The sequence below is a fragment of the Lethenteron reissneri genome, chromosome 22, assembly GCF_015708825.2.
Source record: "Lethenteron reissneri isolate LAM-NWPU_2019-01 chromosome 22, ASM1570882v1, whole genome shotgun sequence".
Taxonomy (NCBI): domain Eukaryota; kingdom Metazoa; phylum Chordata; class Hyperoartia; order Petromyzontiformes; family Petromyzontidae; genus Lethenteron; species Lethenteron reissneri.
The window spans coordinates 12,274,632-12,291,240 of NC_083800.1; the positions used below are offsets into that span (position 1 = coordinate 12,274,632).

The 16,609-nt window shown below is 47.1% G+C and overlaps 1 protein-coding gene across 2 annotated transcripts in view; it reads right to left on the reverse strand.

The window, feature by feature from the left end:
* The window catches only part of LOC133345642 (serine/threonine-protein phosphatase 2A 55 kDa regulatory subunit B alpha isoform), a 218,024-nt gene that overhangs the window by 137,237 nt on the left and 64,178 nt on the right, over positions 1-16,609 (reverse strand). Inside the window, exon 1 of one of the 2 annotated variants that reach the window (XM_061556586.1) lies at positions 11,438-11,615. The exons of the other annotated variant lie outside the window; for it this stretch is intronic. Within the exon in view, the coding sequence (XP_061412570.1) occupies positions 11,438-11,600 (163 nt within the window). The 5' untranslated portion in view covers positions 11,601-11,615. Of the gene's footprint in view, positions 1-11,437; positions 11,616-16,609 lie in introns of those variants that run through there. 2 annotated transcript variants of the gene reach the window in all.

A 16,609-nucleotide genomic window follows, 5' to 3' on the forward strand; every position in this document is an offset into this window, starting at 1 on the left:
AGACAATAAATAATTTACAAAATGGATGTTTGTCCCCAAGGCATGTATTTCATACATATTCTTGCATTTATGCACGCCTGTTCTTCTTCAATGTCAGTGACTTAGTGAAATCTGGAATTTCCTTCTGTTTCTCGCAGTTTGTTTGCTCATGATCATTTACTGGCTGGTGAGACAAGTACTGGTGGTTCTGCATTATTTATGTTCAGTAAAGATATCTAAAGTGCTAACTTTACCCTCAATGTATTGTTAAAGTACCTGTTAAGATTAGTAGTTAGGGCCAGGTACTACAGGCAAAAATATAGATTTTTGCTCAGTTCGTCAATTTTAATGTTTTGCTTCTATAAATTGTAAACTTTCATAACATGCACATCATAAAAACTAACTATTTATATCTTATAAATACTCTGGTTCTTTCGGTAAAGTCACATACGTAGAAAAAATAATAGATCACGACGTTTCCATCGCCACACAAGCAATCATCTTCAGGTGGGAGATCGAAACAGGCTGCTGAAACAAGTCATTATATATATAGAGCCGAGGGAGGGGGGGGGGGTGCCGCATCGGGCAAAGAGGGTGGGGGCTCGAGATTGTGCCCAAGCGAGTGGGAAATCCAAAGATGGTGAACGAACTGCGCTACCAGCTCTTCTGCACCAAAAGGGGAGAAGTCAAGTCCAGCCAGCTGCCACCATGTAGAGATTGTCTCTTCACGCATGTTTAACGAGCCAACTATCAGGCAGCAATCTGGAAGTGCTGTCTGCAGGCTAACCCTGTGGTGCCAAGCCCTACTGAGTATGGATGGACAGACGATGATGGCAAGCTGGCCATTTACTGGGTGCGCTCCCCACCCGCACCAGATGTGGTCTTGGAACTGCTAGAATGCAAGTGTGTACGTTCATGCAAAATGCCAAGCTGCACGTGCCTGTCAAATGGATTGACATGCACAGACATGTGCAGGTTACAGACCTGCAGTAACCAAAAACTGCAGGATGACCCAGAACCTGACCTTGAACTCAGGAAGTCAGATGACGAGATAGACGAGCAGTTTGATGAGTGACACAGGGTGGTGATTCTGATGGTATTACTGTGGTAGTAGTAGTATACATTGATGCACAGTGTGGCGATTCTGGACATGGTTACCCTTGATAACACCATGTAAGTACACACAGAGCTTGATAACAATAATGTAACCTTCTTCACAAATACCCATCACTAACGATATATATGGGATTACATGCATCATTGACTAAGTGTATGCGAATGTCAATGTTTATAATATTCAAGTAGTTCCTTACCTCACTATGGTATTCCTTATTATCCTATGTTTTCATTGTGTATTTAAACCAATAAAAACCAGTTTGTGACCTAACTTGCTTTGGTCTAGGTAGTTTTTCAGTAATAATGCCCATTTCATCGTTCCGAGCGCCTGTCATAGGGTATGGGTGTATAAAAGTCATGGTAACTACAACTAAGCTGACACTCCGTAAAGGTTATCATATCAGAACATGTCCCACACACGTGGAGGATTACAACAATCATTACTAGACTTTGCCACTTCAGGTGGTACCAACAAGTGATTATTGTGGTCTGGACCCATGGACTAATTGATGAGGGCTCGCAATCCGCAGACTTGCTTGTCATGCCAATTCTTTATTCCTTGCCATTCTAAATCATGTAATTCATTCCTCACACGTCTTTTCCGAAATTTACTGCCAGGATGATAATGCTAGCTACCGTCGTATGTCAGAGCAATAGGTCAGTATCTTACTAGTGGCAAAATAACAATTTTAGAAAGCCACCTGAAAATGCTCACATTTTGAAGATGGAAACGTATAATAATAAACAATTAGAAAATCAACGCCACGAATATAGAATGCAAATAACGTCAAAAAAAAGAAAGTTTCACCTGACAATGGATAGTACCAGGGATATGCTCACTGTGATGAAAACTGTCAATGTCACATGCAAATCGGTCTGCAAAGAACAACAATGGGAACGAACGGAAAGCCAGCCGACCCGTTGACAACGGATTAGCAGCAGCAGCAATGGGGCAAGCAATGGCTGCTCACACCGCGGTGGCCACGAACGCGCTCACACAGGTGAAGGTTCACTCGAGCGAGGAGAGCCGTGCGGCATGTTCCTGTGCACAACGGTGAAATCCGGATCTCGACGCAACCTCGCCTCTCAGCTGCGGCCGCCCGCATTGCCGTTGTGCGTTTCTCAGTATTATCTCAACAAGTGAATCTGAGTAACTCTGCTGCATTATTCTCCGTCGCTTTATCCGCCACCTGTGACCGTGACGTCCGACAGTCCCGTGCTGCCGTCAACGACCATAGATCAACACAAAATGAGCAGCTGAAGGCAATGTGGAATCGGGAGGACGGTCGCTGGTTACTGATGTCAGGATGTTTAACATTGAATTCCCTATGCGACCCCATCAGATGCGTACGTCAACATCCCACGTGCAGGATGGGGGTGTGAAATAAATCCTAGAACTTACCACAGCACTGATCTCCATCTCGGTGATAAATATCACGTGATATATATATATATCCTTGACAATAAAATGCGCACTTCAGTTAGTAGTTGACGTTCCAAGTGGACTGCGATCCTCGAAGGAATCCGTAGATCAAAAAAATCACTGTAGCCACACCGGTAGTCAAGAGCAGTTCATGCGAACGCTGTCGCAAGAGATCACACGTTTGGCGCCAACGGTCCTTCGCTGACTGTGCGTGATGACCGAATGAATGACGTTGAAGATGATCCCCTCGCACTCGGTCATAGCCGTGATCTTGCCCAAGCATTACAGGTATCCGTAACAAGAAACGGTAGACACACTGTTCAGACATGAACCCCCGAATGCTAATCTTATACCTTACACGCATATCAACCGTTAAAAAAAACCACGCTAACATGTGTGATGAAGTGACTGTGTATAAGGTGATCGTGTAAAAAAGTATAATTGACCAGAATGAGAAGACAACCAATACAAAAACAATGAAATCGTTAGAAAGGTGCGGATTAAGCGAATTGTAATGCTGGGTGCTGTTCGTAACGAGCAAAACGCTCATCATTAAACCACGCGCACTTACCTTGCTGTATGGGACCTTGCTGTATGGGACCTTGTTGTAAGGTAGCTTTGCTGTAATGCTGCAACTGAGCTGTGATAATGACCCCTCACTCTTTACAAATACTCAGTGGTTTGCAAAAACCTGCCTCTCAATAGCCCCGTCAATATTCGCAAGGCGTTTTACACGACGTACACCCCACATACTTACAACACGGGAAGACTGCTTTCACGGCTCAGGATTTTTTCGAGCCTCTCTCACTCTCTAACCTCGCACACTCTGACCCCATCTCGCCACTGCAGCCCGCACGCTCCGCTAAGTACCGCATTCTTCTCCAATGAACCTTCTCATCAAGGGAGGTCACCTCTTGCCTTCTTGCTGCTCAGAAACACTGAGACCAGCTCCCTCTGCCTTGCCACCAGACCAGCATCTGGTCTCCCATGATTTAAATCGAACTCATTTGGCGACAACTCTCTGCGTCCATCTGCTCTTACATCAGCGACTTCGCGTACTAGCGCGTACATATACTGCCCGAATTCTTGCCGCAACCTCATTTAGTCACCACCACAATTGTGTAGCAGCCGGTGTTTGAAATTAGTTGTTAATTTGTGCACGCATTAATCTGTGCAGCGGGGAAATTTGCAACATCTTAAAATAACTCACCAACAATTAACTATATTTGAAGGTGTGTTTGGTCATTCCCTCTGGAAACAATTCCACATGTGCTTATATCAAAAGTGTGCTTTTATCAGAACTTGCGCTTTCTCCCACCCCCCCACCAGTGTCATGTAAGTATGTTGCTGAAGTTGAGAACTGTTCTGACATACGGTGTGCTAAAACCCAGACTCCACTGCACGAGCAGATGGGGTTATTTCATTGTGTATTTGAACCTTATAGCGGGACCCCGGGGTCCCATAAGCCCCCGGCTCTCGCGTAAACATTATATTATAATGTAACAAAAACTTTGCTCTTTTTCACCAATGGGTTTGAAGGATGGTGGCAAGTGTTGTCTTGTTAAACTATGCCTTTAAAACTGAAAACTACTGACCTGCAGTCCCTCTATTTAAATACACTATCAAAACATTTTTTTACACCCCTCTGTCAATCATCGTGTTTCTCAGTGTGGATTTGTGAACACACTTTGTAAACGGTACATAAATAGTACGCGTTTTCAATGCGCTGTTCATATTATAACAAGCGTTTATACCAATGTTACTCTACAAAGTAGTGGATCACCGCTCCTCTTATACGCATTGATACGAGCAGTATATGGAGACGATGGCTTAACCGCAAAAAAAACTATCTGCACAGATGCATACGGACAAGAGAAGTATTATCAAACAGGAGGAATTAACGGTGCAACGCATCTCATCTGTTAAATATCTGCAGGTAATAGGATTGTCATCAACTGATCCTGGCTGCAGACATTGGTAGGTTACAAATAATAATGAAGATAAGAGAGCAGTTTCACTGTATTATGCATACCGTTTTGACACAAAGAACTTAAGCCGTGTAGGCAGTTTGAGCAGCTTTGGATATGACTTATGATCCTGCCCATACCCGAGCAGGGAGTGCATTCGCTTGTTCAAGCTCTTCTGCGCATTCGTCCTAGCCGCTGCGCTTGGACACGACACGACAACAGAACGATTCGCGCCAGGCGGGTCGCGGCGTTTATGTGCACGGTGGGATGGAGTCGCCAAAAAATAAATTAATAAAGATTTTTACTTCCGTTTATTCGGGGCCCCGGGGTCCCGCCACAAGGTTCAATTGTAGACACTACGTTATTAAAAGAGTGGCTGACATTGCATTGAAAATATTGTATACATCCACACACACACACTCGCATGTCATCCAACGCAGAACCTGAGCTGTCAAGCAGAGGGGTTTCCGTTCGTGAAGTCTCACTCAGCCGCTCACAACATACTCACAGACGCGCTTCCTCAACAGCTCGTAGACTTACCTAGAACGACAAAAACACAGACAGGACCAGGGTGAGTGATGCACACGGTTAACCCTTTACCGTTCCGTGACATAAGCAAGTTGCGGGGTGGGGTCCCGTTCACCGCTGAATCTCGGAACACGCAAGCGGTAAGCATTCATTTTATTCACACTTTACATCATTGTTAGAAATAAATATTATATCCGATCACCACTAATTAACCCTTTCCCGTTCAGAGAAATCTGCAAGTTGCAGGGTGGGTCCCGTTCACTGATGAATCTCGGAATGCGCAAGCGGTTCTCATAAATTTTACTGAGAAATGCAAAGAACCGTAGCGACACGACCGCACTCGATGATAGCTGGCGCCAAACTGTGCCACACGCCCTCCCACACAACCTTGTGGGAGCCTCAGTACCGATAAAGTTATTTAATTTTTTCTTCCAATTCCGTTACGATTGACGTACAAGTGCTGATATTGGAACAAATCGGAAGCAAAACGTACACGTTGGGGAAGGGTTAAGAACAACAACACACCAGCACTGCCAAACATCGGTGAGATTGTGCTGCTATCTAAAACTCGCGATTCAAGGAATTGTCACCATTCAGGGTCATCATGAAACTTAAGAATCAATTTCCTTTTTAACATTCCACTCTCTTCTCGCGCGAGGCGATACACATTCAGGAGATAAATGCTAATGTCGACGAGGCCTGCGTGCCACGAGAGGGCTTCAGGACAGAGTTTGCATCATTCTGCTATTTCCTCCGTCAAAGATTTGGTTGGAAGACGGGAGCCTTCTCGTGACCCACCCGTGACAGTGGCGAGAGGGAGACGCGGTGGCGAGATGTTAACTCCCTCGCCTGGCATGCAGGAGGTCATGAGCTCGATCCTGACCCTGACGCCTGCTGTATATTTGGAGTTTGCATGTCTCTCTCCCCGTGATTGCGTAGATTTTTCTCCAGGTCCTACAGTTTTTCGCTCCGCATTTAGAAACATGCATTTAAAGTATTTGGCTGCGAGAAATGTACACGTGATAAGTCACTACGTTGAGGTACCATTTGTGGCCAGGTTGCTTCTGAAAAAGAGCTATATAGCTCGGTGAGCCTTACCAGGTAAAATAAAAAATAGTTTTGTTTAAAATAGTTTAAATCGTTACATGCAATTATGTCACCTTAATCACAAATAATACCGTAATCTAGGCAGGAGGGACGTCATTAATTCAAATTATTTAACATTGTGGTGAATGTAGCGCCTATAGTGGCTGTGGGGATTATTCGAAACCGTTCCATGGACGATGCTGTACGCCAAAAGAAATTAACAAATTCTCACACGCACGACCACGCATGAATAACAACTGATTGTAAATTATTCATCCTATACATTCTTACATGCCTAATATGTGGGTTATCTCATGTCAGGTCACTTACATTCATTAATTTTTGTCACAGTCGTACGCACCATAGAAGACGTGGTCAAATTCTAGATCGGAGGTCAGTAGGTCAAACTGCGTCCGAGTTAAGGGTCACACAGAAAGTTTCCCCTTTGTCGAGCACGCACTGCCACTGCATTTTATTCCAGCTGCAGTTTTTGCTAAATTAAAAAATTCGTCAACTCTGGTTGCCTTTCTAATTTTATCAGAGGAAATTAACGGCAGCGGCGAGGGGATTAATCAAATATATAAAGCAAAGTCTAAATACAAAAAGAAACAACTGCAGCAGACTTTTTAATGAAAAGTGCTTCTTTAGTGTGCTCGTATGCACACACATTACGCTATTGCAGTTGGTAAGAGAGGTTTAGTTTATGGGTTTGGTCGCAACTCGGATCGTTGTCGGATCATGTTCTCAGTGCCCGAGCTGCACACCCACCTGACGCTCACTCCTGCATATTCCCCAGCTCTCACCGCCGCCACACACGACTGCTAGTCTTGTTTACTATTAACGTTTTACACAAACTGCCCCCCCCCCACGCCTTCATTTCTGTCTCTCCAGATGCCAGTAAAATATGTTTTGGGTTACTGGCCGGGTTGGCTCTCCCGACCAAAATCACCCAGCAGCATTTGATTAGATAAGCAAACTACAGACCGGTCTCAACCCTCTCGTCTCGTCAGCAGCAAGGCTTGTTATACAAATGCAGATATTATCGGACATGGCAATTTTTTTCTTTATTTTAACAAACCTGACTAAATTAATTAGCGGCAAACACTGAAGGCCCACCTCAGTTAGTGCTCTAAATCCATCTATTATGCAAAATAATACAACCATCATCATTAACAATATTAACACATGACCAAAAACTAACGTGTAGAGATCACGTGACCTCCTTTGCCAGTACCAAAATATGAGAATAAGTTCCCCCTTTCTTCTGGCAACAAAACAGGTGTTATGATGTTAAAACACCAAACTGATCACAAGTATTGCGGTTAAGGTTTCAGGTTTGTGATTTAACATCTTAACACCTGTTTTGTTGCAAAAAAAAAGGGGAAACCCTATTCTCATGTAAAGCTTACATTTAGATAAACATACAGTAAAACCTTGGATTGCGAGCTTAATTCGTTCTGGAAACGTGTTTGTAATCCAAAGCACTCGTATATAAAAGCACTCGTATATCAGTTGTGATCACGTGACACTCGGCAGACAAAGCGTATGTACGTACTACTCGTATTGCAAGACCTCGTTCGTTTATCAAATTAATATTTATTTACATTTTTTGATCGTCTTGCAAAACACTCACAATCCAAGGTTTTACTGTAGCCACTTAATTTTCGCCTCAAGAGTGCTTGCTCGGTTGCATTCAGCACCGACCACCCCTCTCTCTTTGGCTTCAGCACCCGCCCCGGTAATCTATCCGCAGGCGCGCCGTGGGAAACATTTTTAATTTCCCACCGCGCGGACTTCGGGGGCGCTGAGCATACCAGCAAAAACACCGCACCCATTAAGGAGGGGCTGCAGCTCGTGTGTGTGTGTGTGTGTGGTCACTGCTTCCCCTTCGCTGTGTTTTTCAGCTTTTCCCCCAATTTGTTGCTGTTGTTGTTTTCAGCCATTGGGGCCTCCTCCCTTGCAGGTCAGGCGCAGGTTTTGTGGGTCGTGGGCGCATCCAGCATTGGATTGACACATCAGATGTCTGCAAATGTGTAGGCCAAGGCTTGCACGGCACTCACGAAACTACACTTTTTTTATTTTACCAGGTAAGGCCCACTCTGAGCTGTATAGCTCTTTTTCAGAGGCAACCCAGCCACAAATAATCGCTCAACAAAGTGGTTTATCACGTGGAAATTTATAGCGGCCAAACGCTGGAATCACACATTTCTAAATGTGGAGGGAAAAACGAGAGGACCCGAAGAAAAATCCATCACGACCACACGGAGAGACACGCAAACTCCAAATATTCAAGCGTCGTCAGGGTCGGGATCGAAGCCACGACTTCATGTATACCAGGCAAGGTATTTAACATCTCGCCATGGTGGTGCCCCTGTCGATTTACACACACACTGTCGATGCTCTCAAGCATTAAGAGCCCACTGAGATACCACGTGTTTTGCCAGGGAGAGGCAGGATAAGGGTCGTAAAGAATGTATCCACCAGTAAAGGTTGCAATGTCTCAGAAGCTGATAGGTACTCTGGTTCTTTCGGTAAAGTCACGTAGGTATAAAATAAATTAAATCACGACGTTTCGGGCGCAACACAATAAATCACGACATTTCAGGCGCAATACAAGCGTCCGTGCTTTCACCTGGTGGGAAATAATGCTTTCATCATCTGGTGGGAAAGCATGCTTTTCCACCTGATGACGGACGCTTGTGTTGTGCCCAAAACGCCGTCATTCATTTTTCTACCTACGTGACTTTACCGAAAAAACCAAAGAGTATGGATTCCTGCAGTCACGAAAGCTTCAAATCAAGCTGATAGGTTATTTGTTTTAACCGTCTAACATCCCATCCTTCGCTTGCATCTTCATACCGAAATGATTCATGCAGATTTAAAAATATCTTCCCTTGCTTACCTCCTTCAATGCACCAAGTGCTGCTGTTTGATCGGATCTAACAGCCCAAATGGGCAACAGCTTGGTGGGATAACACTCAAAGAGAAATTTTAACCGATTTCACCGACACACCAACTGCAAAATACGTCTCAATATCTCTGTGATCTTTAAGGACAATAACAACAATCCTTTATTTATCCAGGCAAGTTCTCACCGAGTCTCAACAGTGGGTTTTTGATATCCTGTAAATTCCGTTTTTTCTCTGCTCTCTACGCAATATTATCCTTGCAATTAGATTGTTGGAGAAAATAAAAAAACCTCCGTGCATATTTTACAAGACTGTATTGTGGTGCACGTATACTTTTCCTTCTAACTACGGGTTGCCAACCTGAAATGTTTGACAAGTACAAACATAGACTATCACGGCATGTGCTGTTGGCGAGCACCCATTACAAGGACGCCCAGGAGCCCGCGAGAGGACGGCGGGGCCAGTACACGGTCCTGTTGCTCGTCTCATCATCTATGGCACTGTTGCTTACGAAAGGCAGCGGGTGCTAATTTTAGGCGCACGCCATCAAGACGCTAAATTACCAATTGTGTGGGTGGGCCAAGGATCGGCGAAGAAGACCGATGGCATCGCAGCGCGGTGCCATGAGCCGTGGCGCGACCTTTATCGCACACGGTACCCGCCGATGGTGGCGAGATGTTAACTACCTCGCTTGGTTTGCAGGTCGTGGGTTTGATTCCGACCACGAAGTCTGTTGTATATTTGGAGTTTGCATGCGTCTCTCGCTCCGTGGTCACGTGGATTTTTCTCCGGGTCCTCTGGGTTTTGCCCTCCAGATTTAGAATCAACGTGCGTTTATACATAGAGAGTATTTGGCTGCTATAAAATTCCATGTAATAAACCACTTTGTTGAGCTATCATTTGTGATGGCTAGATCGCTTCTGAAAAAGTGGGCCTTACCTGGTGAGATAAAAAGTTTAGTTGAGTCATTTTAGCTTAGTGGCGGCCTCATATCGGCCACAAGGTACAAGAACCCAAAGAAAGCACCGAGCACGCGACTGAACTTTACTCTTGAGGTTCAGGTCACGTCTTACAATTGCACATCAATACAACGGATCTCCTGTGGGTGTGGCTAGCACCATAATCAGCCACCTTTGCCTCTCCGGTGCTGATGATGACACCACCGCAGCAGATACTCGCGCACTGCGCTAGTAGGCAGGCTACCCGCGTTAAGATTCCGGGCGCACGGCTGACATCAGTGGCGAGGTCAATTCGGCGTATGATATATATATTTTTAAAGCACAAAGACATTCGTACGCACATGCCATCGCAGGTGATCACAAGGGCCAATCACCGGAAAGGGGGCTGGCGATAAAACAATCACTGCCATCTCATGGAACACGCCGCTTACTGCACATGGGCAAGCATGCCAAACGCCTCGGCTTGTAAAACTACCAGTTTACACAGCACAGGACAGTCACCACACTCACTTTGAACAACCTTGCATCAGCAAAAGGTTGATCGCCTTTTGCTTTTAGCGCACTGCGTTTGCGGGGTGTGTGTATGTATATATCTACACGCTGCCCTGTACCGTGCTATGCACAGACGCGTTTGTATTGAAGCTCGTTACGGCTTAAAAAAAAAATAGACCCCCCCCCCCCCAACCTAATCTTTTAGTAGAGCCGTTGCATAAACAAAGCACAACGCAAAGAAACAAACGGATTGTGATGGAAGGGCCGTCGTATCGGAGATCAAATTGTAAATAATAAATGCCGCAGCCGGGGGTGGGGGGGGGGCAAGCTGCGTCAAGTCTCGCTTGCACGACACAGCGCGCCTCGCTATTCGAGCGTAAAAAGCGATCCAATTAAATTCCACAACAATTCAATCAACCGGGGGTTTAAACAGACTTGTTTGATTACATCTTACAAACATTCCCAAAAGCACGCTACGCGCGCCTAGTGCGCGAAACTGTCCACGCGTAAATATACACCAGCACGCTATCGCTCAACGCCGGTGACGTGTGTACGTATTGGTTTATAGTACCGTTCACATATTTAAATTATAAATATAAAAAGGTGCACAAACATCTGAATGCAATACATCACTGTGCAAACAAGCACACAAACACACTCGGAGGATACGTAAACACAGATACCTACACACGAGTAACATTTTTCCCACGGATGACAGGAGACGTGACCGGCCGAACGAAATCATCAATAACTTCTCCCTCTTTCCTCCTCTCTCCCTCGCGGCCGCCACGCACCCTCGACCCCCCCACCCCCCCCGGAACCGACTGCAACGGGCAGCCAGAATCCACACCGAGCGGGCGCCCCCCAACATCCGAGCGCCCCCCAACATCCGAGCGCCCCCCAACATCCGAGCGCCCCCCCCCCCCCACGCGCCCCCCGCCGTCCGAACGCGCGAGCCCCCCACCGTCCCGCTCTCACCGCCGGCAGCATCGCCGTGCAGCAGCCCCCCCAGAGTCCCGCGGGAGCCAACCCCGACGGACACCGCCCTGCCGCCCGCACCTTGGCTGAAGCAGAGCGGCGAGAACGACGTGCCCACGGCGGACTTGAGCACGGCCGAGAAGTGGCAAAGGAAGCACTCCATGCCTGCGCGGGCAGGGGGGGACGGGGGAGCTCCGGGAGGGGCCGCGGGACGGACGCTCGCCCCCCGCCGCTCATTCCCGGTCGACGCGGCGCGTCGGGCCGGATTCCCGTGCGCCGCTGCCCGCGACCGTTATTTCACGCCGACCACGTCGGCGCCGTTGGATCCGTCGGCTCCGTAGGCTCGGCACAAAGGGAGGCGCGGGCCAACATCGGCGCGAGGGGGGGGGGGCGAGAGGCGCGGCGGCGCACGTGTGGCCGGTACAGTGCACGCAGCGGAAGGGGGAGTGTGTAAAAAAAAATCTCCGCATAACGCAGCGGCAGCATCGGCGGCGGTGGTGGCGGCGGCGGTGGCGGCAGACGCCCTGGCAGCGTTTTGCTGCAGTGTTGCACTGTACCCGCTCGTTCCATTAGGGGAACTGCAGCCCCCCGATCAAATCAACGAGAACCACGATGACGCCGAGCGCCACTGCAACATTGACAGCTGGGAGGCGTGCAGCCCGCGACAGGGCGAGACCGCTATACCGTGTGCGTCAACGACACCGACGGGCGTATGCGCGACGAGATCAATAGCGCCGCGTGGGTAACGACAGACGGTTAAAGCGGCGCGGGCTATTCGATGCGCACCTGTTCCGGGGTGTTCTTTCCACACCGCCGTTAAACCCATCGGTGCGTGCGACACATTTTCGCAGTGAGCGACGCGCATCTGAAGAGCGCCCCGCGTGGATGTGAATGGGCGGGGGGGGGCGGGCAGGGGGGGTGGGTGAGAATGACAAAACAAACTACGGTGTCCTTGCACGAGCCGAGCAAGAGACTTGTTCGGATCCCTTCCGAGACTGGCGGCGCGCCATCGTGCCGCCCGTATTTGCACGCGACGCCACGTCGCCCTCGCACGGGGTTTCCCAAAACTTTAAGCGGCCGTCAGCAAACTGCGAAAGGAAGTTGGATTTTGGTAACACGCCCCAGGGGTTGCGAGCTTGTATTTTATGGTTGTGTCCCGAGTCGGGGATCTCTCAAAGGCCTCTTCACGGTCCCACTGGGGGTATAAAAACCCACGCTGTTCTGGCAGTTCAAGTTCATGTTTTAATAAATTAACCCGCATTTCCGGGGGAAGATCCTACCCATCGCGCCGATGAATTTGCTGAGGACATGCCAACGGTGAACGCCAAAGAGGAACGCCACAAATGAATCACAAGGCAATATAAAGCTTTCACAGAGGAGCTCGCCTTCTGCGTACGCAACAATCCGTGGGGGGGGGGGGGGGGGGGGGGATAATTAAAAGGTGAATTCAACGTAAAACGACTCACGTTTGAGTTTACGGCTATGATGAAAAATGTCAACTGGGCCTTACTTGTGGAGCGCGCTGTTATTAGGGCACTTTTTTGCATTTATAATAAAAAACAATTAAAAGCCAAATATAAGCACCCAGCAAGATTACGCATTGAGGCGCACACTGTTATTGTAAGAGAGCGAACAAACTCTGTTTTGCAGCGTTATCGTCAGCGTTAAATAACAAAAAAAAAAATCAAAATTTTAATCAAAGGTACTTTATTGTATAAAGTAAGCAAACCAAATTAGTTTATTGGAAAACAATCCATCAGTGTCCTTATATTTAACCAGATGGGAACTCATTTAAATTAATTACCTCTGAATAGGAACAGGGACCATCATTGTCTAATGAAAACAATATAGACGTGGGCCCTATTTACAACTCTGCCGCACAGGGCTATGAACCCAGCGACCCAAGTTCGATTCCCGACCACGGCTAACATCAGAAGCGAGTGACATACAACAAACAAGTCCTGGGACCTTCCTTCACCAACCCACAGTGGCCAACATTTGTGAAATACGGTCAAACAAGCCCCGACGGCCGACAGATATGGGGAGGCCTTCATCCAGCAGAGGATTAACCAAGGGCTCTTATTTCGCACCGTACATTGCCAACCATGCCAATCAGCGGTGCGAGGGAAGCACAAACCAAATACAAAAAAACAGACATACAATGTCTTAATCCTCAAGACAATATTGCAAGGCATTTATCATCATCCAGAGCAAAGGGCATGATTCAGCAATGCCGTATTCTCACCGTTGAGTGTTAAAACTGGCTCTGGGAACAAGCGTTACGACCACCGGTCTAACCGCATTATGACCGTCGGTCGAACCATCTTCCTAAGAGTTATTTTCATGCAAATTATTTTGTGCCACAGTCAACAAAACCAACAACCAAAAATGACACTGACTCCGTCTCAACGCAAGCGAACTTGGCCTACGTGAAATAACGTCCATGAACCAATGCTCGAGTAGTGAACGAATTGTAATCATATCACCAGGCTACCTCTTCCGGTTAAGATTGTTGCGTATTTGGAAGAATATAAGTGACAGTGTCAATGAGCTGCGTGTATTTTTAAGTTGTAAAATGGTACAGTAATCTATCCAGTGCCCAAGATAAGACAGACCTGAGGCAGACATTTTGCAGTAAAGAGCAGCTGTACTCCTATTGGCTGTGAGATGGTGCCATGACCTCGTGTTATGCCCCCTTGCTGCAGAGGTTACTTTTGATGCAGCTCGGGCAATGTGTCCCGCCTGCAGCCACACGATTCACGAGTGTTTAAGTTTTTACGACCGTTGAATATCTCACTTGGTAGCTGTGCAATATTCCTTGAATGACCCTATTCTCATTGTCCGCAAAATGTATATTTTTTGTCTTTGTTTTGCTTTTGCTGCGGCTCACGCAGAACCCACCACGGGTTACCCCTGTAAAATAGCAGGGTAACTGGCTGCACGAGATCGTCCGTGTAACAAATAAAATAAAATGCACCCAGTGTCGGATAGCCTGTCACAACCACACATCACCACAATTGTAACAGGATATGACGTCGCGCGCTTCACATTGCTGCGTGGTGCCGCAGATCATAAGCCTCATGCCAAAGCATCGGAGATGACCCAACATGTGGGCGGGTGAAACGTGCCATGCCTAACCTGAAAGGCCGCATTGTTCTGTTACGTGGGAAGCCCTGGGTTTAACCCTGGATCTCACAGCACTCAGTCAGGGTTGTGACACTAACTATTATCTCCCCTAGGCACAATAAAAAATAAATTGTTCCCGCAAGTTAGTTTGTATTCTACACGCGATTCATACTTCATATAAGCTTTAGGCCGTACGATTTCATTTTCATCAGCACTTTTCCTCTTTTAACATCATAAAGTAATGCTCCTAAGTAGCAGATCTGACCAACAAGGCAATTTGAAGAGGAGTAAAAATAAAAGGGTGAGTTAAACAGACACCTGCGATACGTGTCACCTATTACAATTATGTTTAGTCAGCTCCATTAACCTACGCAGCGCTCACGCATCACTTCGCCTTGCAACAACCTTCAAAAGTAAGTCTGGACGCTGCAGACACAATAAAAAGCTGCCGTTTTTTAATGTTGCTTCCATACCACAGCGATGACATCTCCTTTATCACCTCTATTTAGGACCAAAACAGGAGGAATTCACCACAACTCTGGCTGTCGCCTGATGAGGCTGGTTCTTGTAATCACCGGCAAAACACCGAATTGTAAATGTTGTGGGTTTACTCTCCAACACACCGGTGTGCTGAACTAGTAACAAATTGGCACCTTTTGTTAACGTGACAAACCTTACTAATTGGCTGTGTTGGGTGGTTGGGGGCTTAACGACACATTTATATTTATTCGATCTTACCAAACAACCTCTATTATGGATTTGTGGGATTTCAGCAGTCTCACTCTAAATCAGCCTAAATAATCTGGCCGAGCCGGCTTCTGTTACAGGGAATTTGTTTGGCTTTTGTCATGTTGGTGACCCAGGGCTAACTTTTGCAATTGAGACTCCCATCCTGTTCTCTCAAGTTCTCACCAGGTTACATGGAAAATAAACTTCCGTCGACACTCACGTGTGCATGCGACAGCGCATGCTGCACATGTATCGTCGGTGTTTGTGTCCGTGTGTGTGGAGCGGTAGTGTAGCGGTTAGCGCGCTCCGCTACGAACCCGGTAGCCCGAGTTCGATTCACGCTCACGGCCAACACCGGTAACGATTTTCTGAACCAGTCCTGGGCCTCCCCTAGGTCGACTCAGACTTAAATGAGTACCTCATGTGGTGTGTAAAAAATCATCACTGGGGAGACAAAGGCGGCCTGGCGTGGTGTTGGCCACCCACACCCTTATGTGCTGTGCCGGCCTTCATAGTTGCTTGCCTCAACAGTCTGTTCAGGCTATATGGGGGATCTTTGTCTTTGTGTGCATTCTGCGCGTGTTTGTGCGAGTGGATATGTTTGTGCACAGGGACTGGCCTAGCAGGCCAAATGAGACGGCAAAGCACAGTGGTGGTACTAGCAGCTCAGCCAGGCCCGGGGTTCCACAAGGCCAACTCAACCTAAACTTGTCACCGAACATGCTGGGTAACAAATTAATTTGTTTCCTTGTGTTGTATTATTTGAAAACAAAAACAAAAACCTCTTCGGTTTGTACATTTTTGCATGCTTTGTTAGCATAAATCAAACACACTAATTATTATTTCCACAAATCATATTTTTTACACGCGATTTAATGTACGTGTATAATCCCGCGTAAATAAACCAAATCATAAATTGTCATTTTGCCTAATGTACAGTAAACAAATGCGGATACCAGCACATAGGTTGTAAACAACAGACATTGGATGCACCACATTGCGACAATTCATTCAGTGACGACGACACACTTACAACGAGTCCAAAGAACCCACGCCAAACACATGAGCATCCATTCAGTGGAGCTGAATGAGCTCCACGAAACGGTTGAAAATAATTAATTCCGCAGCGGGCACGCGGTCAAAGGCCTGAGTGGGCAGGCGGGCGGGCGGGCGGACATGCACGCTCGTCCGAATTGGAATTGTACGATCGTCGCGTGAATCAATGCGACCGCGTTGCACACACACAGTGCTGGGTGAGGATCCAAGCGGCACCAGGGCAGGGCACGACGGGGGGCAGGGGCACCCCGCGCATTGCCA